The sequence below is a fragment of the Xenopus laevis genome, chromosome 5L, assembly GCF_017654675.1.
Source record: "Xenopus laevis strain J_2021 chromosome 5L, Xenopus_laevis_v10.1, whole genome shotgun sequence".
In the NCBI taxonomy this organism is placed as follows: Eukaryota; Metazoa; Chordata; class Amphibia; order Anura; family Pipidae; genus Xenopus; species Xenopus laevis.
The window spans coordinates 162,114,336-162,135,373 of record NC_054379.1 but is presented as its reverse complement, the minus strand read 5'-3'; the positions used below and the strand labels follow the sequence as shown (position 1 = coordinate 162,135,373).

General features: G+C 42.0%; 1 protein-coding gene across 2 annotated transcripts; it reads right to left on the bottom strand.

Annotated features, from left to right (window-relative positions):
- Positions 1-737: 737 nt before the first annotated feature.
- ctsb.L (cathepsin B L homeolog) lies at positions 738-11,963 on the bottom strand. Of its 2 annotated transcripts, none has more exon segments than NM_001086941.1 (10): positions 738-1,639; positions 2,148-2,276; positions 3,035-3,151; positions 3,768-3,914; positions 5,120-5,205; positions 5,567-5,685; positions 5,768-5,882; positions 6,546-6,631; positions 8,632-8,772; positions 11,927-11,963. In NM_001086941.1, coding segments are annotated over 9 exon segments (1,002 nt in total). In that variant the 5' UTR covers positions 8,758-8,772; positions 11,927-11,963; the 3' UTR covers positions 738-1,562.
- Positions 11,964-21,038: the final 9,075 nt, after the last annotated feature.

Genomic DNA, 21,038 nt, shown 5'->3' with positions numbered 1-21,038 from the left:
ACAGCATAATAAATAAATAGAGGCCTTAGTACAGTCTATACTAAAAGAAAACCAGCAGAAAGTAATTACCAGACAGACAATGCTGCCTGCTGATAGGCCGATATTTATTATAAGGACTGGATCACCACTTTGTGATATTCTACCATTTCCCTCCCTTTGTTGCATCAGTATTTGGGGGGAAATGTAATGAAAGGTGTGAAGTTTGTTACTTGGCTGATCACCCATAGCAACCAATCATTACTTAGCATTTACTGGTCACCTGTTTCAAAGCAAACATCCTATTGGTTGCTATGGGTTATTGCTTCTGGGCAAACTTGGTGCCTTTTATTAATTACTTATGGGGGTTGAGTGAATGGAAACCCTAAAAATATGCCAGTGTGCACTTTTATTGTATGGGGCAATGAGGCAAGTTGGTTGGTGGATGTGCAATAACAGAGAAAACCCATTTATAAACACTTGGCAAATTTGCCCCTGGGCAGTAACCTACGGCAACCAATCAAATGTTTGCTTTCATTGTTCAACTGGCAGCTGCCTGTAAAATGCCAGTCACCTATTGGTTGCTATGGGTAACTGCCCAGGTGCAAATTTGCTCAGTGTTTATAAATGAGCCTCACTGATTGGGCTCATGTCAAAAGAGGTATTAAACTACAAGTCCCAGAATGCATCAGGCATTTTAGTTCAATATCCCAGCACTGTTGCATAGGAGCCGGAGCCTCGGATACAGAAACACTCAGTCATTAAAAGGAAGACGAGGAATTTTATTGGCAAATTTAAAAAAAAATTGACACTATCATCTTTTTAAAAGACGAACTAAAAAAAAAAAAACAAAAACAAAAAAAAACCCACAATTAAAAGGCAGAGAGTTGTGTATACAAGCGGCAACGTCCAAGGAGTTCCACATTCCAACAATTTACCCCCTTAATGCTTCGTATAAGGATTAAAGGCCGGTTGGCTCCGCCCACACAGATGCCCATAGGTTTAAATGGCACAAGTGTATCGCGAGTCACATAGTGGTTATGGGTAAAATCCACATGAATAAAATAAAAAAACAGAAATATCTAAGAAGAATCCCAATTAAAACTGAAGCATGATGGAGCCTTCCAATCACAACAATCGAAAGGTCATTAAAATGATTAATTAAAACGAGGCTCGTGGGTCTTTAGTGATTTCCCCCCAGAACAAAAGACAGAAATCCATAAACACTACATTCCTTCTAATAGAGGGATTGGCTGCTTGCAACTAGTTACATGTTGTTCAACAACTCCCGGTGGAATGTGTTTGTGTCAGTGGGTTCCTGAGAGTTGCAGTTCAACACCAGCAGAATTGCACGACAATCTCGGCCAGTTTTAGGGCAGCGAGGACATCCCAATTGGTTTCCCAGCCTGCTCTGCTGTAAAAGTCCCGTTACCATGGAGTAGTAGCTCTAGACTGGCCACTTACCCGTATACTCGATACCCTAGTGATATTTTACTTTAATAAAAACTATTTTTGTTCGGTTTTACTTCTATCTAAATAAAGTCATATGGCAGCAGGCTTCGGGTTAAAAGAATTTGATAAAAGCTCTAGTTTTTGGGAATTCCAGCAACAACCTCGGACTCAATCCCGCAGTGATCCTTGCCACGCAGAATCTTGAAGAAGCCTGAAAAGAACAGTCAGAGATTAGTAAGGGTTTTACTTAAAGCTGCACGATAATTAGACTTCTCGACTTAGGTATTCCCCTGTACTAAGCACAATTCAGCAGAAACAGTCCCCAAAGTTTGCTCATAGTCTGTACAGAGAGATCCCATAAAACTATAGCAACATAGGTATTCCCTGTACTAAGCACAATTCAGCAGGAACAGCCCCTAAGTTTGCTCAGTCTGTACAGAGAGATCCCATAAAACTATGGCAGCATAGGTATCCCCTGTACTAAGCACAATTCAGCAGGAACAGTCCCCTAAGTTTGCTCAAGGCTTTTATTCAGATATACTATATGCTACCATTAGGTAGAGAGGAAAAGAATAGAGCTTCTGTAAAGTAGAGGTCAGCTCAATTTCTAGCTTCCTACTAAATACCCACTAATTGGACAATTGATTTGATGCCAAAACAGATGGGGGGGTGGAATTCATGAGGAACAGAGGCAGACAGATTAGTTAACGTAATCTTACCATTATCACCCCAGTCTGTGTTCCAGGAGTTTGCACACAACCAATAGGGGGTTCCATTTTCCACACCCCAACCCAGGATCTTAATAGCATGACCTCCAAGTTCTTCTCCGGTTTCATGTTGGTACACACCTAAGAAACACAAACATACGGGTCAATCATGAGAGGCAGATCACTTGCATGAGAGCTGAAGTGGTAAAAGGGATACGGTCATGGGAATATTCTTTTTTTTTTTCAAAACACATCAGTTAATAGTGCTGCTCCAGCAGAATTCTGCACTGAAATCCATTTCTCAAAAGCGCAAACTGATTTTTTTTATTCAATTTTGAAATCTGACATGGAGCTAGACATATTGTCAGTTTCCCAGCTACCCCCATCCATATGACTTGTGCTTGCACTTTAGGATGGAACTGCTTTCTGGCAGGCTGTTTCTCCTACTCAATGTAACTGAAAGTGTTGCAGTGGGACCTGGATTTTACTATCGAGTGCTGTTCTTAGATCTACCAGGCAGTTATCTTGTGTTAGGGAGCCGTTATCTGGTCACCTTCCCATTGTTCTGTTAGGCTGCTGGGGGGAAAGGGAGTGGGTGATACACTCCCAACTTGCAGTACAGCAGTTATGAGTGACTGGAGTTTATCAGAGCACAAGTCACATGACTGGGGCAGCTGAGAAACGGACAATATGTCTAGCCCCATGTCACATTTCAAAAAATTAAATATAAAAATATCTGTTTGCTCTTTTGGATTTCAGTGCAGAATTCTGCTGGAGCAGCACTATTAACTGATGTGTTTTGAAAAAAAAAAATAATGGTTCTCATGACAGTATCCCTTTAATCTAGATACTCCTATTCCAGTGAGAGAGGAGACAAGGGCATCGTACAAGGGACTTACCCGATTTGTACAGTGGAAAGTCTGCATAGACCACAAAAGCTCCCTCAACTGGGCCGTTCTTGTAGATATCAGCCATGATTTCCTTCTCACTGCTTGGAACACCGTAGGAGGTGGCTCCTGTAAGATAAGGTTAAAGGAATAGTTCAGTATAAAAATAAAAACTTGGTAAATAAATAGGCTGTGCAAAATGAAAAAAAAAAGATTAAAATGTATCTAATATAGTTAGTTATGCAAAAATGTAATGTATAAAGGCTGGAGTGACTGGATGTGTAACATAATAGCCAGAACACTACTTCCTGCTTTTCAGCTCTCTTGGTTACCAGGCAGTAACCAATCAGTGACTTGAGGGGAGGTACATGGGACATATCTGTTGCTTTTAAATCTGAGCTGAATGCGGAGGATCAATTGCAAACTCACTGAACAGTTATGTCCCATGTGGCCCCCCTTATAGTCACCGACTAACCCAGAGAGCTGAAAAGCAGGAAGTAATGTTATGGCTATTATGTTACACATCCAGTCACTCAGTCTTTATACATTACATTTTTATACTGAATGTTCCTTTAAAAAAAAAAAAAAAAAAAAAAAAAAAAAAAAAAAAGGGGAAGGTGTTGATCCTCTAGACTTTCTCCTCCTGAGCGACCGCAGCATTGTGCACTACTCCAGGCAACTACTAGGGGGATCAGATTAAATATTACAGAAAATAAGCAGGACACAAAGTTGCAGATTTACTCACCGAAATGTTTGTCACTGCCATAGGCTGGGGTGTAGCCTTCCTCGCACGTCTTCATGCACTTTGGGGTATCGCCCTCTTCCCCCTTGCAGGACGGCCTGGAGCCATTCACATGGTGCTCGCAGGGAGGGATAGAGTACGGCCTGCAGCCTTAAACACACATTTGCAAAAATAAATATTTTCATTCAACAGCCTCTGGCTATAGATAGGCTGACAGGGAAAAGGTTAATGAAGGACCAATCATGTCCAATACTCTGCTATAATGGAAGCAATGAGAATCCAATAGTTCCTTGTGCACCTAGTAAATGTGCCGCTTACATTTAACTTTCAAAGCCAGATTAAAGGGCAAATCAACCCCAAAATAAAAGATTGGCCTAAGAAAAGTAAACATAATTCTAAGCAATTTTGCAACATACATTCATTACACATTTTCTATCCTTTTAAGTTATTTGTATATGTATTGCTTTTTGAACCCAATGTTTGCCTGTCCCTTTCTAGTCTCTGCCCGGATGGCTCAGACTGTTGATACAATGTAAGACAAGGCAGCCGATTAAAGGATAAGTAAACCTTTAAAAATTAGTGAATGTAAAATTGATGCGGGGGCTATTCTAAGCACTTGTCATTTACATTCATTTTCTTTTAATTCCAAGATATTAAGGGATACATGTACTGTTAATATGAATGAATTTTGTTACAACAGCACCACCTGCTGGTCATTTTCCCACCAGTCTGACCAGCAAGTAGTCAAGGAAGTTGTCAGGAGAAAGAAAGAGGCTGCTCTGATGTTCTTCTGCTTAGGAAAGATGTGAGAGAGGTTTCTAATTTTATTCCTAAGCAGAAGAACATCAGAGAACATCAGAGCAGCCTCTTTCTTTCTCCTGACAACTTCCTTGACTACTTGCTGGTCAGAGGCAGCATCAGACCCATAGAGGTTCAGTGTTAAGCTCCCCATAGACGCGACAATTCTTCTTGCCGAACGACCGATTTTAGGGTAGTCCGACCAATCCTTCGAAATTATCGTGTGGTTAGTGGGATTCGAACGATCGTACATCTTATCGTCAGGAAATTGATCGGCCAGGTTAAAAAAATCTTTGTCGGTCCCAGTGCAATGTATCTATGTTTGCAGGGCCAAGCAGGCAGCTCCCCTTTTCCTGGCAAATTGGTCTTTTTAGTTGATGGACAATTCGTACGATCATTCCGAGAAAATCGTGGTCTCACGATGAGGATCTGATCTTTTAAAAATCTCAACATCTATGGGCAGCTTTAGTCACTCACATGAATGGACCTCTTGCCTGGATACAAGTGCCATAAGTAATAATAAAGTCATGAAGTTCTGCTCTAGAGCTCTTACTTACCAACATGGGAGTCATACAAGCCCCCGGAAACCAAACCGGTCTCAGTCCAGAATCGCCAGGCTCCAGATGGATACCCTCCATTACAGCTGAAGATAAATGGAAACGTTACCTGAAAATCCCCCACCTGAAAATCAAATGCTCTAAGGCTACAAATGTATTGTTATTGTAATTTGGACCCTAGCAACGGGATGGCTGAAATTGCAAACTGGAGAGCTGCTGAATAAATAGCTAAATACAGTAACTCAAAAATCACAAATAATAAAAACAAATTGCAAATTGTCTCAGAATATCACTCGACGTCATACTAAAAGTAAACTCCAAGGTGAACAACCCCTTTAACATTAACATGCATGTCAAATTCTGTGCCTCCCATTTAATGAAACTACAACTCCCAGCATGTGTCCTTTATATCTAACCTATAGCATTACACGTGTGAACGCCACTTACCCCATGCCACATTTAAAGCCACAGCAGGACAGGAGATCTTCAGCAGACACCTCCACGTTCACCTTCCCATTGGTGTGAACACAAACACGATCAGAGATGGCTTCAACCGCACCAAACGCCTAAAAAGTTACATTGTGACGTCAATGAATATCCTTGAGCAGAAACAGCCAAGTCTTAAGCATCGCAGGCTCTGTAACTTACCCAGCAAGAGCCGCATGATCCCTGATCTCGGATCTCCCGGATGGTGGGACAGTTGGGCCAAGCTGCCCGGGAATCAAAGCTGTCTGGAAGGTCTAGGTCATCAGCAAACCCAAACCTTTATAACAGAAAATCAGGGATGCCATTAAATGGATGGTTCACCTTTAAAGGGATACTGTTTTTTTTTTTTTTTTTTAATAGTGCTACTCCAGCAGAATTCTGCACTATAATCCATTTCTCAAAAGAGCAAACAGATTTTTTTTTTAATTTAATTTTGAAATCTGACATGGGGCTATATATAGTCAGTTTCTGTAAGGCCAATCAATTATCTACAATAGTACAAGCTATATCACTATATTTATTCTGCAGAATGCTTTACCATACCCGAGTAAACAGCTCTAGAAGCTCTGTTTGTTTAGACATATTAGTTTGCTGTGACATCACTTCCTGCCCCAGTCTCTCCCTGCTCACTTATAGCTCTGGGCTCAGATTACAGCAGAAAAGGGTGGGGGAAAAGGGAGAGAGGAGCAAACTGAGCATGCTCAAGCCCAAGCCCTGGAGGTTTAAGCTGAAAACAGGAAGTCTGATACAGAAGCCCATGAGTACACAATAGAAGGAAAGAAATGTGGGGTTTGTTTTGACAGAGGACTCAGAGCAGCATTACTTTGAGGGGTGGGTTACTGGTGTATTTATATAGACCTTTCTGATAAAGCCTTCTCCTTTAAGTTTCAAGGAAGGGAGTTGCAGGCAAGGCTAGTGATAGTCTCATTGGGGGCCTCACCTCTTTTGAAGCTGGGGGCCATTAAGGTGTGTTCCACAGAGCCGTTTCACATAGTGTACATCAGCATTAGCAAAGTTGTGCCCAGCCTGGAAAATAGAATCGTTTATTTAACTCAATACACACACGTATGATAACTTGAGACAATGGCATTTAAGGTAAAGCTGAAACAAGAAGATTCAGAAACAGAAGAGGAAACAATTACATTCACCTCTACATATTTCCACCTTCAAGCTACTTTTCAATAGGTCTTTATTTTAAGTTTTTGAATTATTTGCCTTCTTCCGACTCAGAATATACCTCTCTACATCATACTAAAACAAGTTTATTTCAGGTGAACAACCCCTTTAACCGCTGCTCTGATTGGATTTACACAGTCACCTGACCACAGACACCCAATTCTCCCCAATTTGTAGCACAGTCAGGGACCCTGGTCTTATAACATGAAATGTTTGCTCACAAAGACTTGCCGTTGTACAGAGAAATATTCCCCGCGCCCATAAGCACCCCTGCCCCCCCAATTTTCTCCCCCAATCTGCAGATGGGATCCCCCAATGTTTCCTGCTATGTATAACAGTCAATCCTTTTTTCCTATTATTAATACACTTTGTACTGTACATATTATTGTTTGTACTCTGTAATTAAGATAACCCATGTATTGTTTTGGCCTTAGGGGGTGTCCATTGAATCCTAGTATTTGACTGTTCTCTTTGAGTGACACATTGGATAGCACCGCCTACTTGTTTCCCATTGGCCATTTTTATTTTAAATATCCTGTTTGTATTGTTCTATGTTCAGCCTATGACTAAGTGTCCTTGGTAGGCACGAAACGCGTCAGGCATTGGTTCTCAATTATGGAAAATAAAATGTAAACCTTTTGTGTTATTTTTTTTAACCCTTTTATAATCTGACTCCGGCTTTACTACTTTGTGGGAACAGACTTGTATCAGCCTCTTTTGAAAGTTTTCTGGTGTTTTTCTCCCAATTTCCGGGACAACTCAGCCAATGGCTAAACAAGCCGATACATCATGTACAGCAGTGATCCCCAACCAGTAGCTCGTGAGCAACATGTTGCTCCCCAAACCCTTGGATGTTGCTCTCAGTGGCCTCAAAGTAGGTGCTTATTTTTTAGTTCCTGGTTTGGAGGCAAGTTTTGGTTGGATAAAAAACAGATGTACTGCTAAACAGAGCCTCCTGTAGGCTGCCAGTCCACATATGGGCTACCAATAGCCAATTACATCCCTTATTTGGCTCCATCCAGGAACATTTTTAATTGTTGTGTTGCTCCCCAACTCATTTTACATCTGAATGTTGCTCACGGGTGAAAAAGGTTGGGGATCCCTGATGTACAGAGTAGTTCAAAGGAGAAAGAATAGAGATATTTACATACCATACCCCCCACCCTGCTGAACTACACCACCTACATTCCCTAATCTAGCAACACAATGACAGATGGGACCTCTGCAGAGGAGCTGCCTCCTAGCCCAGTTAGCCCCTACTGTCCATTGGAGGCCCAAGTGCCAGATGTGGCCCTCCAAAGGATGTTTATGGCCCGCAGTTTGCTCTACGACAGGGCGACGATCCATTGTGCGGCGATCGATTCCTCCTCCCTGGCTATGTCCTATAAGGAAGGCAGGGAGGAGAAGTCGAGCAATGCATGATGGTTGCGGAGTTTTGGGAAGTTATTTCTTAATAAAGTTTAATTTGTCTTGGTGTTTTTTTGAATGTATACTATTTTGACGTTACTGGTCCTTTAAGCACACTGTAGAGAATTATTCAGCCCACTATATGTAATGTCGGACAGAGCAGATATAGGGCAAGCCAATTAATAATTTATGTGCCCCACAAAAATCTTAGAACATAGTTGGGCAACTTCTCACAAAAGCTGTGCACTGCTAATGGGCACTACAGTACAATTTTGTTTTAACTGAAGGCCAAGCAATATGGCAGCTCCATGGACTCTAATGCAGCTACTCCACTCTCCAGAATTAATTTTTTTTTTTTTATCATTCATCTGTAAGCCGAAACCCTATACATCTCATAGCGAGCCCTACCAGGAGGCCAGTGATCATGAGCCACGGCCACTTACCTTCCATGTAGTGTTGACCTTGTTGATATAATTCACCATATCGTGCGACAAGGGGGCAAAGTAGGGGAGATGGCGGGAATTGGCGATGGAGGCCAGGAAGCAGAGTGCAACTACAAGATGCCACATTGTTGCAAGACTCCCCTGTAATAGAACATATTCAAGTTTCAATAGATGTAACAAATACGGAGACAGATTTCAAAATAATGTGGTTGCTCCACATATACATAGCTCTTTAAATTGCAATTATAAAAGGCACATTATATTCTCACATCATCAAACTAGAGCACTAGGCTTGGATAGAGAATGAGGACACACAATGCAGCCCCAGCAAATCAATAGGGATGTTTCCACTAGAGCAGACCTGCAAATTCTCTTCCATTTATGGACTTTCCTTTGATAAACCCACTATGTGATGCTCAAATCAAATCGGCTGTCAGTTTTATACCAATACATGGCGGCCATGCAGGACCCACCGAGCTGCGATGCAGTGAAGATATGGAGGATCTCATTATTAAACGATGAGAAAGAAGAGATATTGATTCTCTGAGTCTAATGGATCTACCAAGCTGCTTCAGAAATTAAAGGGATACTGTCATGGGAAAATAATAGTGCTGCTCCAGCAGAATTCTGCACTGAAATCCATTTCTCAAAAGAGCAAACTGATTTTTTTATATTTTAATCCGACATGGGGCTAGACATATTGTAAGTTTCTCAGCTGCCCCCAGTCATGTGACTTGTGCTCTGATAAACTTCAGTCACTCTTAAGGGAAAGGGCACACGCTGCCATTTCAGGAGATTAGTCACCCAGCAACAAATTACTTCTTCGGACGACTAATCTCCCAGAACTGCCTCCCGCCGGCTACAATTTAAATCGCAGGTGTGATGGCATTCAGAGGGCTTGGTTTTCCCCGAAGTCGCCTCACGAGGAAACTTCAGGCGGCTTCAGAAAGCCAAATCGATTAGACTATCGTGCCGCCGGCGATTTACATTATAGCCGGCAGGAAGGCAGTTCGGGGGGGATGGAAGAGTCACCCGAAGAAGAATCGATTTGTCGCTGGTCAGGTTGGAGTTATATCACCCCCCAGCAGAACAATGGGAAGTTAACCAGATAACCGCTCCCTGGTAGATCCGAGAACAACGCTCAATAGTAAAATCCAGGTCCCACTGAGACACATTCAGTTACATTGAGTAGGAGAAACAACAGCCTGCCAGAAAGCAGTTCCATCCTAAAGTGCTGGCTCTTTCTGAAATCACATGACCAGGCAAAATGACCCGAGATGCACCTACACACCAATATTACAACTAAATACACTTGCTGGTTCAGGAATGACATTTAGAAATAAAAACAAAAGCAGATATTTAATCTAAAATGACTTCAGGAACCAGACCTTGGCTTTGGGCCTATAACTTATCCTGCTGCCCTTGTACAGAGTTAGAAACAAGCCGATATCATTTCAACCCGATATAATTACACCTACCGCTGACATTTGATATCAGCACAGGCCTGAGCAGGTCCAATGGAACAGCCAAACAAATAAAACCAATGAAAACAGACACGGACTGTATCATTAAAGGGGAACTGCACCTTAAGCTATTTTGTTGCCTAATAAAAGGCAACTTCCCAAAATACAGGACATTTTCACGCCATTACAACTGAAAACTTTATATTGTCTGCATTGTTGGTTGTCCTGAAGCAATGCAGCAGAAGCCAGCTTAGTTTAAAAACAACTTTTTTTTTTTTTTTTAAATAAATGTATGCTGGAAAGATTTTTAGAATTAAATTTTCCTTTTAACTTTTCTCCCCCTTAATCAGCTGCTGCAAGCTCAAGGATTGTTTTGAGTCACAAGGAGGAGGGGAAACCTTGCGGTGGCCGCCTGGTGCATGTGACTCTCAATGAGGAAGTGATTGTTTTTCCCCCCACCCCCAGGTGTACAGTCCCCTTGAGTAGCACCCACAGGAGGGTGCTGGGAATTCCAAAGGAACAGCCCTGTGTTATGTAATCCCACAGCCAGTATTTTATACAGCCGGCAGATTGAGAGGTAAATGAAGTGTCGCCAGAATATTAGAGCAGAGACACACACTCAGATTTGGGGAGATTAGTCGCCTGGCAACAAATCTCCTCTTCTTTGGGTCGACCTATCTCCCCGTACTGCCTCCCGCGAGATAGAATGTAAATCGCCAGCAGGATGGCATTCAGAGCTCTTTGTTTTTTGAAGTCGCCTCACGAGGAAACTTTGGGCGACTGTGTAAAACGAAACGCTCCGACGAAGCATCCCGTCGGCGTGAGGCAGTAAGGGGAGATCAGTTGCCCCGAAGCAGAGGAGATTTGTCGCTGGGCGACTAATCTCGCTGAATCTTACCATGTGCCCTAACCCTTACAGTCAGGCAGAGCCACCCCCTCATTTATTACTGCATTTTTAAACCAGGCTGTTACCCCTTCATGGGAACCAGTAAACTTCATGGACAGCCCGTTATTCCGCTGCCCAAAAGAAGAACATGATATGAGGGGCCAGGAAAATGGTCTCCATACAGAGCAGTTCAGTGGGACAAGTCTATATTCCACCAGCATTTAACCCTGAAGCAACTGACACTCAGAGCCAAACACCTGACACCTTCAGGCTAAAAGCGCTGGTATCTCGCAGACCACTTACAATAGAAAATAAATGTAACCTGCAAAAACACTTAAGAGGAGCAGGGTGAGTATGTTGGCATTCATTTTCTATTAAGGTTTAGATGCCCTTTAAGTCACTTGTATGTTGCTGGAGAGGAAAACCCAGAGGGACTGCCCCTTGAGCAGTAGGAGAGAATACAAATAGTGCAGATCCCATGAGTTGGTGGAAGACAAGGGCAATATCAGAACTATATTATTGTGACCTGTGAGAGGACAAAGAATTAATTAGAGTACTTCCGGTACAGCCTGACTTCCAGTAAACAAGCCCGAGCCATAACAGGATCACGTGACTGGCCGCACAACACTCCACTGCAGGGGGGGGGGCAAAGGGGTCTTAGCAGCACAAGCCGGGCAACCTGGTTAAACACAACAGTGGAACTAGTTTAATGGAAAACAAAAACATTCTCTTTTATTATTTGCCTAAAACTTGCCGCCTTACAAATCAACTCATTTACAAATTACCTCCCCCCCCATAACACAATGGTATCGCCCAAGGCTATGAGCAAAAGGAACAAAACTTCAACGCAGTGGAACCCGGTAAAGCCCATTAACGAAACGATAATGGGGAAAAACTAAAACTAGAGGACGCACAGACACGTACAGAAGATACAATGCTCTCTTACCTGAGATCTACTGCTGCTCACTCACAACCAGGAATCAAGCTGCACCAAACACCCCCACCGTCTAGCGGTATATACTTATCCACCAACTAGCCCCGCCCTGCGCGCAATACCGCCTGACTCAGTCACATGAGCGGCCAGTCAGGAGGGGAGGGGCCGTACACGCACGGAACTTTGAGCACGCCCTCGTAGGTGTAGGTGTAACATTGAGCTGTTTGCGTAAGCTACGCACTCTACTCCTGCGAGGCTGCTGATCGGCTTTGAAACAATATTGCGCTATTATAAGGGATTTGTGACACGTGACTTTCATCCTTTGTCTAAACATGGCGGCCAACAAAACGGTCAAGTGGGATTTCTACTTCCCCATAAACCAACCACAGGCGGAGGAACGAATTTAAAGCGGAAGTGGTTTTGCCTGATGAAAAATACATTCATTACATGGGTTGTTCACCTTTAAATTAACTGATAGTATGATGCAGAGAGGGATATTCTGAGACAATTTGCCATTGGTTTTCATTTTTTATTATTTGTGGTTTTTGAGTTATTTAACTTTTTATTCAGCAGCTCTCCAGTTAAATGGATACTGTCATGGGAAAAAATTTTTTTTTCAAAATGAATCCGTTAATAGTGCTGCTCCAGCAGAATTCTGCACTGAAATCCATTTCTCAAAAGAACAAACAGATTTTTTTATATTCAATTTTGAAATCTGACATGGGGCTAGACATTTTGTCAATTTCCCAGCTGCCCCTGGCCATGTGACTTGTGCCTGCACTTTAGGAGAGAAATGCTTTCTGGCAGGCTGCTGTTTTTCCTTCTCAATGTAACTGAATGTGTCTCAGTGGGACATGGGTTTTTACTATTGAGTGTTGTTCTTAGATCTACCAGGCAGCTGTTATCTTGTGTTAGGGAGCTGCTATCTGGTTACCCTCCCATTGTTCTTTTGTTTGGCTGCTGGAGGAAAAAAGGGAGGGGGTGATATCACTCCAACTTGCAGTACAGCAGTAAAGAGTGATTGAAGTTTATCAGAGCACAAGTCACATGACTTGGGGCAACTGGGAAATTGACAATATGTCTAGCCCCATGTCAGATTTCAAATTGAATATAAAATAATCTGTTTGCTCTTTTGAGAAATGGATTTCAGTGCAGAATTCTGCTGGAGGAGCACTATTAACTGATTCATTTTGAAAAAAAATTTTTTCCCCATGACAATATCCCTTTAAGAATATCAGCAGTCTGGTTGCTAGGGTTCAGATTCCCATAGCAACCATACACTGATTTTAATAAGAGACTGGAATATGAATAGGAGAGGCCTGAATAGAAAGATGAGGAATCACTTACTCTGGTCATGCCCAAAACTAGATAGATATTGGGATGAGGTACACGAACTAATAACTAAAGTCACATGTACTGAACTTGGGAAAGACCAGGTAACCCACCTGTTGGGAAGACCCATGCGAGGGATATCACATACCTCACAAAAGCTGGTAAACCATATATTGACAGTGGCACGTATCATGATAGCAGCAAAATGGAAATCAGCGACAATCCCCACTATGTTAGAACTACATAGAAAACTTATGGTGAACATGAACTTTGAGAGTACTATAGCACACATTCAAAATAAAACGCCCACATTTTTGGCCATCTGGGCCCCATATGAGCTTTTAGGGAAGCCTGTAGATATGTGAGAAGGGTTATGTGAACTGGATACATACTTTTGATATGTCCCACATAGGGTCTGGGCTCTAAGTAGAAAACCTTAGATCCATCCTGGAGTTTCAAGAGGGAAGGGAACCATCACCGGTTAGGATTTCCTGATCAGGCGAGGGTAATTCGTTTAAAGAAAAGATAACAGCAGCAGGCAGACCAGTTGTTTTTTATGTTATATTCATGTTTATTGAACACAAGCTACATATATTTGAAAATGGATAATACAATGTGATCTTTTTATACATGTCATTATTAAGAATTGTACCAGGGACACTGTGTGTACCCACAATGACTATTGACTTTTACATGCAAATGATGTGTATTTGACTTTATCCAATAAAAACTTCAAGTTACAAGAAAGATGAGTAATAAAAAGTAGCAATAACAATACATTTGTAGCCTTACAGAGTTTTTGTTTTTAGGGTCCGGACACACACTCAGATTCGGGGAGATTAGTCGCCCGGCGACTTCGGGGCAACTAATCTCCTCACCTAAAGTTGCGGTTGCCTCATGAGGAAACTATGGGCGACTTCGCAAAATGAAGCGCTCCGAGTGCCATCACAACGGTGATTTACATTCTAGCCGGCGGGAGGCAGTTCAGGGAGACTCATCTCCCCGAATTTGAGCGTGTGCCCTGACCCTTAGATGGGGTCAGTGACCCTCATTTGAAAACTGGAAAGAGTCAGAAAAAGAAGCAGACCTCCCAACTGTCCCTTTTTCGGAGGGACAGTCCCTCTTTTGAATGCTCAACCCGCAGTCCCTCATTTGTACTGGAAAGTCCCTCTTTTCTCTGCACTGAACAGCCAGAAGAAGAAACAAAGTTTCTAACTTAATTGGCTTTTAGCAGAGAGCCCAGAACAGCTAACAGGTGCAATTAAGATACTTTGTAACAATTTTGAGACACAAAAACACAGTTTAGATAAGGAGAAATATTTTCAAACTTTCATAACCTGCCAAATTTTGTAAAACAAACATGGTAATTAGGGGGTGTGGCCACAGAAAGGGGTGTGGTCAACAAATTGCTGCGCTACGTGCGGAAAAAAATTTTTGTCCCTCTTTTTACTTCCAAAATGTTGGGAGGTATGAAGAAGGCAAATAATACATAAACTATATATAAAAAAATGAAGGCCAACTGTAAAGTTGCTTAGAATTAGTAATTCTATAACATACTAAAAGTTGACTTAAAGGTGAACCACCTCTTTAAAGAAGCATGTAAAGTATAGCGGGAAGTGGAGTCTTGGCTGGAGCTGAATATTATTGTAATTTCTATCAGGAGCCAATGAAACTGATCGTTTTTGTATATTTGGAGGAAACAGGAGTCCCCGGAATTAACCACCAGACGCGGGGAGACCATACAAACGCCTTGCAGAATAGTCACTGTCACAAGATCAACCTGGAGTCAATAAGTGGATCAGAACACTATTACTATTCACAGCACCAGACAAACCTGTTGCCCATTAGAAGTTGCACAACAAACAATTTAACAGTCACATGACAGGATCCCAGAATCTGACGTTTCTTTTTTTATTCCTCTATATATACAGTAAATAAAGTACCCCCTATTGTAACATATAAGGATATTCTAAGTTACCGAGGAGTTGCATGACCATATAAAAGGCAAAGTGTTATTATACAGGTCCTGAAACTCCGAGGTGACTTCTAATATCCTCATATTTTGCAAAAGGGGGAACTTTATTTATTATAATACACACGTTTCAGTGAGTCATGTGACAGAAATGACATCACTAAGCTCCGATTATAACCAATGACATCACTAAGCATGTTTATAAGGATATAATTTACAAGATATTCATGGCTCTTGTGTATTATATATATATAAATATCTCTTATTGCTTCCAGGCTCCTGTCGATTGGCTAGGCACAGCGTAAGAAGATGACGGAGGCTGCGTTGTTGCTGCTGAGAATATTCATTTCATGAGAATTGATGTTTCCTGTTCAGCATCAGCACAAAAGGCCAAACGCCGTCTCGTTTCCCATGGCAGTGACACAGGCCTTTGTGGGAATGTGTAGCCTTTACTACATGTAGGAGATATGGGGGGAACAAATATATCCCACAATATCCAGCTATGGACCGTTTGGCCACATGAAATGCTTTATAACAGTTTATTAGATGTTGCACAGCCTCACTGTCACTTTTGGGAAAATAAATTACATTTGACTCTTTTTTGAGCTCCATTCTGGATATGCACATGTGGGTTCAGATTTAGGTTCAGCGTTCAAGCATATATTTTTGGTGCATAGAATATAGTGAATAAAATACCCCTCTTGTAAATTATAAGGATATAATAAGTTACCGAGGAGTTTCATGACCATATAAAAGTACGAGGCCGAAGGCCGAGTGTTTTTATACAGGTCATGGAACTCCTCGGTAACTTCTAATATCCTTATATTTTGCAACTGGGGGTACTTTATTTATTATAATACACAAGTTTCAGTAAGTCATGTGACAGAAATGACATCAGAACTCACCGTTTATATAGTGAATAAAGTACCCCCTCTTGTAAAATTTAAGGATATTATAAGTTACCGAGGAGTTTCATGATCATATAAAAGTACGAGGCCGAAGACCGAGTGTTTTTATACAGGTCATGGAACTCCGAGGTACAGTAGCGATCCTAGAGGGGGGCGGTCCTGGTGCATGACGCGCATCCGGGCCCCGCCCCCTCCGTACGGCCGCATTTGTATGTGGCGCACGGACTGCCCCCCCCCCTGCTCCCCCGGTAGTTCCGCCACTGCCGAGGTAACTTCTAATATCCTCATATTTTGCAGCTGGGGGTACTTTATAATAATACACAAGTTTCAGTGAGTCGTGTGACAGAAATGACATCACTACTCACCGTTTATAACAGATGACATCAGAACTCACCGTTTACAAGGATATAATTTACAAGATATTCATGGCTTTTGTGTATAATATTGGGTGCAATACAAAATGCTGCATCTGGTTTAGCTATAGGACATCTGGTAGGATATTAGGAATTTTGGCCTCTGTGTGTCCAGCATTAGTATCACACTGCTCTGGGAATTGTAATTTTTATATGATAAAGAGTGACGGACATTAGGGATCATTTCCCATTGGCACAGACATGGGTGTTAGAGCACAAAGCTCATTCATTCAGCTCTTACTCTCACTATGGCCAATTAAAAAACTGGCACAAGGGAAGAATAACTGTTAGACACACAAAGCCCTGTATTTAATATGTGCCATCAGTCAGGGAGTACTTCACTTCCTTGTGTCCTTACTGCTCCTTAGTCATTCCATGTGACACCCCCTTATATCATCACCCACCCTATATACAGTACCACTGAGTGCAGCTGTGCAACCTGTAGGGTAAGGTGCAATGCACAAACACAGGGGGCATCCCCCATGGGGCAGGGAATTATCAGGCTTGAGCTGCTGTGTTTATCCATGGGCGAGTGGCTGCAGGTGAAGGTCATTGCACTACCCTCAATAGAGCACTCCCCTTGTGAATACAGGTTTGGGATCTGTTATCCAGAAACCCGTTATCCAGAACTCTCCGAATTACAGAAAGGCTATCTCCCATAGACTTCATTATAATCAAATAATCCAGATTTTTTAAAAAAGTATTTCCTTTTTCTGTGTAATAATAAAATAGTAGCTTGTACTTGATCCCAACTAAGATATAAAATCCTTATTGGAAGCAATAGGATTAACTATATCTTATTTAATGTTTACATGATTTTCTTGTAGACTTAAGGTATAAAGATCCAAATTACAGAAAGATCTATTATCTGGAAAACCACAGGTCCTGAGCATTCTGGATAACAGGTCCCATACCTGTTCCATGGTTTCAAGAGCATACCTCCCAACATTCAAAAGAGGGACAAAAAGTTGTGCCATGCGCAGTGAAGTTTTGGACCATGCCCAATTTATGGCCACACCCCCTAATTACCATGTCCATTTTACAAAATTTGTCAGGTTATGAAAGTTTGACCGCATTTCTGGGAGTTTAAGTCAGTGGTGTAACTAGATGTTACTGGGCCCCACAGCAAATTCAATTTAGGGCCCCAAAATATTGGGTGAAATGCCCTTTAAGATGGTAGTCTAAGTTCTCCTAAGAAACCTGCTCATCTTAATAGTTACAATTTTATTTTTGCTTATTTTAAATTAGGGGTGCACCGAATCCACTATTTTGGATTTGGCCGAACCTCCTAATCCAGCCTAATTCAGCCAAATACCAAAACAAATCCTAATTTGCATATAGGATTTGGTACGTCCGGGCAGAAGAATTCGGCCGAATCCTGCTGAAAAAGGCAGAATCCTGGATTTGGGTTAAATTGTTACGGAAGTATCCAAGTGCAGCTGCTGAGCCTCCTATTTATTTAAGTTTCATAAACTTTGTATCTTTTTCTGGGTCAGTGAAGGAGATCAAAGAGAAAGTTGGGACATTTCAGAAAGAAACCCGGGACTGCAGGCTGAGCTGTCAAAATTGGGACTGTCCCACAGAAAACAGGACAGTTGGGCGTAGGGTGTAGATGGAGTAAGAACAGGGCTGCCTTGTGCCCCCCAGTGTTTTACTCTCCACCCCACACCAGATCTTTAATCCAGCTCAAGATACACGGCACAAGTTAGAGGCAACTGTAAACCAGACCCTTGTTCTCTTTGCTCCCGTTTTTTCCCAATATGCACCTGCCCAAACATTAATAAACTAGGCCCATAACATGATAAATATATAATACAGGTATTACTGTCTCTTTAATGAATTCAGAGGAACATACAGGGCTGATCTTGTGAATTTATCAAGGCAGAGCCAAGTTCTCATTTGTGTATATTCCCACATTTGCATATCAAAGGGCTGCATTATGGGACATTCTTTGTCTCCTGGTTTATAACACAGTGACGTCTCTCACTTTAAGATGTACAGTGTCAGTGCTCAGCACCGGGTCTGGACTGGGATTCCAAATAATTCCTGGCATTTCTAGTAGTCACAGGCCCAAACAGCCCCACCAACCCACTAAATAGTGACTGAGGCAACTTACAGCAGCCCCTCTGGCATTTGCCAGAACCCACAGATTGCCAGTCTTGCTCGGCACATTATTGGCTGCACAATCAGCGGCACATGAATAATTACCAGTAAAACCTGATGGGACAAGTTTGTGTTTCTGCTCATAACACATTGTGTAACTTGGTCTCCTGACTATGAGCTGCTGGCAAACATGATCCCTGAGCCACAGCACAAAGACGCAACAACTCTCACTTCCCCATTATAAAACCCTATTCACTTCATTGCTTATTTAATGTGCAATAAACGTCATTAGAACTGCTGCCCTTGCACCACATCTCTTTATTCCTGTTTATTCCTGACATCAGCTAACTATAATAGATATTATCAGTACAAACTTCTCTAATGTATGCCACCATAATGCACAAAAGGCTTGATTAACCAGTAATATATATATATATATATATATATACAACATATAGTATCATCATTATTTAGTGGTGTCACTGCTGCCTCATTCCTCACGTAACCCTTGTGTATTATAACTGTGTGTTCCCTATTATAAACATAAGGGAACACACTCAGTTTGTGCCTTTATATGGTCACAGAACAACCCCTCAGTGACTTCTAATATCCTTATCATTTACAGTAGGGGGTACATTATTCCTTATAATACATGAGTGATAATCAGAGTTCCCTGTATAACCCAGCCTGCAGCCTTGTGCCTTTATATGGTCACAGAACAACCCCTCAGTTACTTCTAATATCCTTATCATTTACATTAGGGGGTACATTATCCCTTATAATACATGAGTGATACTCAGAGTTCCCTGTATAACTCAGCCTGCAGCCTTGTGCCTTTATATGGTCACAGAACAACCCCTCAGTGACTTCTAATATCCTTATCATTTATAGTAGGGGGTACATTATCCCTTATAATACATGAGTGATACTCAGAGTTCCCTGTATAACTCAGCCTGCAGCCTTGTGCCTATATATGGTCACAGAACAACCCCTCAGTGACTTCTAATATCCTTATCATTTACAGTAGGGGGTACATTATCCCTTATAATACATGAGTGATACTCAGAGTTCCCTGTATAACTCAGCCTGCAACCTCAGTTTGGGGCTCCAGGCTTCCCCAGTCAGGGATCAGCCCCTTCTTTAATTCCTTCCCTCCCAGAGGGGTCCCTGTGATGTTTGAAAAAACTCTTTCCAACCTTCAACCCAGCCCTGAGTATTTCAAGGACTGAGGACAGGATTTAGATGACTATGGGGTTAAGCTGTTTGTTTCTGGGCACGTGGTGTTTGCAGCCAAGTTAGGGTCAAAGTACAAAGTTGTTCTCAAACGATAAAATGATCCCAGGGGAATATGGCAGCTCTGCTTGCTGAAAAACCCACCTGAACCCCAAACACAGGGGCCCCAATGAAAGACAGCCCCTCCTCCTTATTCCCAACCTACTGATGCTTCTAGTTAATATCTATATATATTAAATATAGTGTTGTTTGTGGCTGTTTGCTAACAAAGCTGGTTGTGGGAATTGTTTATATATGAATCAGTTGTGCAAGAGATAATAGTTCTGTATAAATAAACCATAAGTATATCTTCTACTTGTGTTTTTCTATCATTAAGGTGTTTTCCCTATGAGTCATAGGATTTATTGTGCTACTTGCTCACATGATAAGACACCCAGAAAGGAATGGAAATATATAGGGGGACACTACTGAGCTGCAACAAAAACAAGTTTGGGGTGCAAGTAGGTCCTGGGAGTGGGACATCTGGGGGACATTGGGGCTTGGGATAGTTTCATGCAAGGGATCCTTTTATTTTTTTTCAAAGTGAACCATACGTTTTGCTCCAACCACTCTGACTAATGCTTCCAGGTGTCAGACCCGTGTAGCTTGTTCCACTTGCTGCAATGTGTTCTATAGTGAGGGAGTAGCTGTCTGTTCCTGTGAAGGAGTCGCCTTGTTGCTAACAGTGTTAGAGTGCAAGAAGCACAGCAGCATTCCATTCAAGATGGCGGCGCCCAGGGGGAACCACGTGGACGTTGGGCGCCAGCGCGTGGCGCATGATGTCATCACCCACGTTTTGGCGCGAAAATTCAACTATAAAGGGACGCCAGAAGCCTACAGTCATTGCCTGATTATAGGTTCAACTCTGTTGTGTTCCTGGGTGGGATTTATTGTTATTGAACGCTTAGGGGCACATTTACTTAGCTCGAGTGAAGGATTAGAAGGAAAAATACTTTGAATTTCGAAGTATTTTTTTGGCTACTTCGACCATCGAATTGGCTACTTCAACTACGACTCGAACGATTCAAACTAAATCATTTGACTATTCGACTATTCAACCATTCGATAGTCGAAGTACTGTCTCTTTGAAAAAAACTTCGACCACCTACTTCGCCACCTAAAAC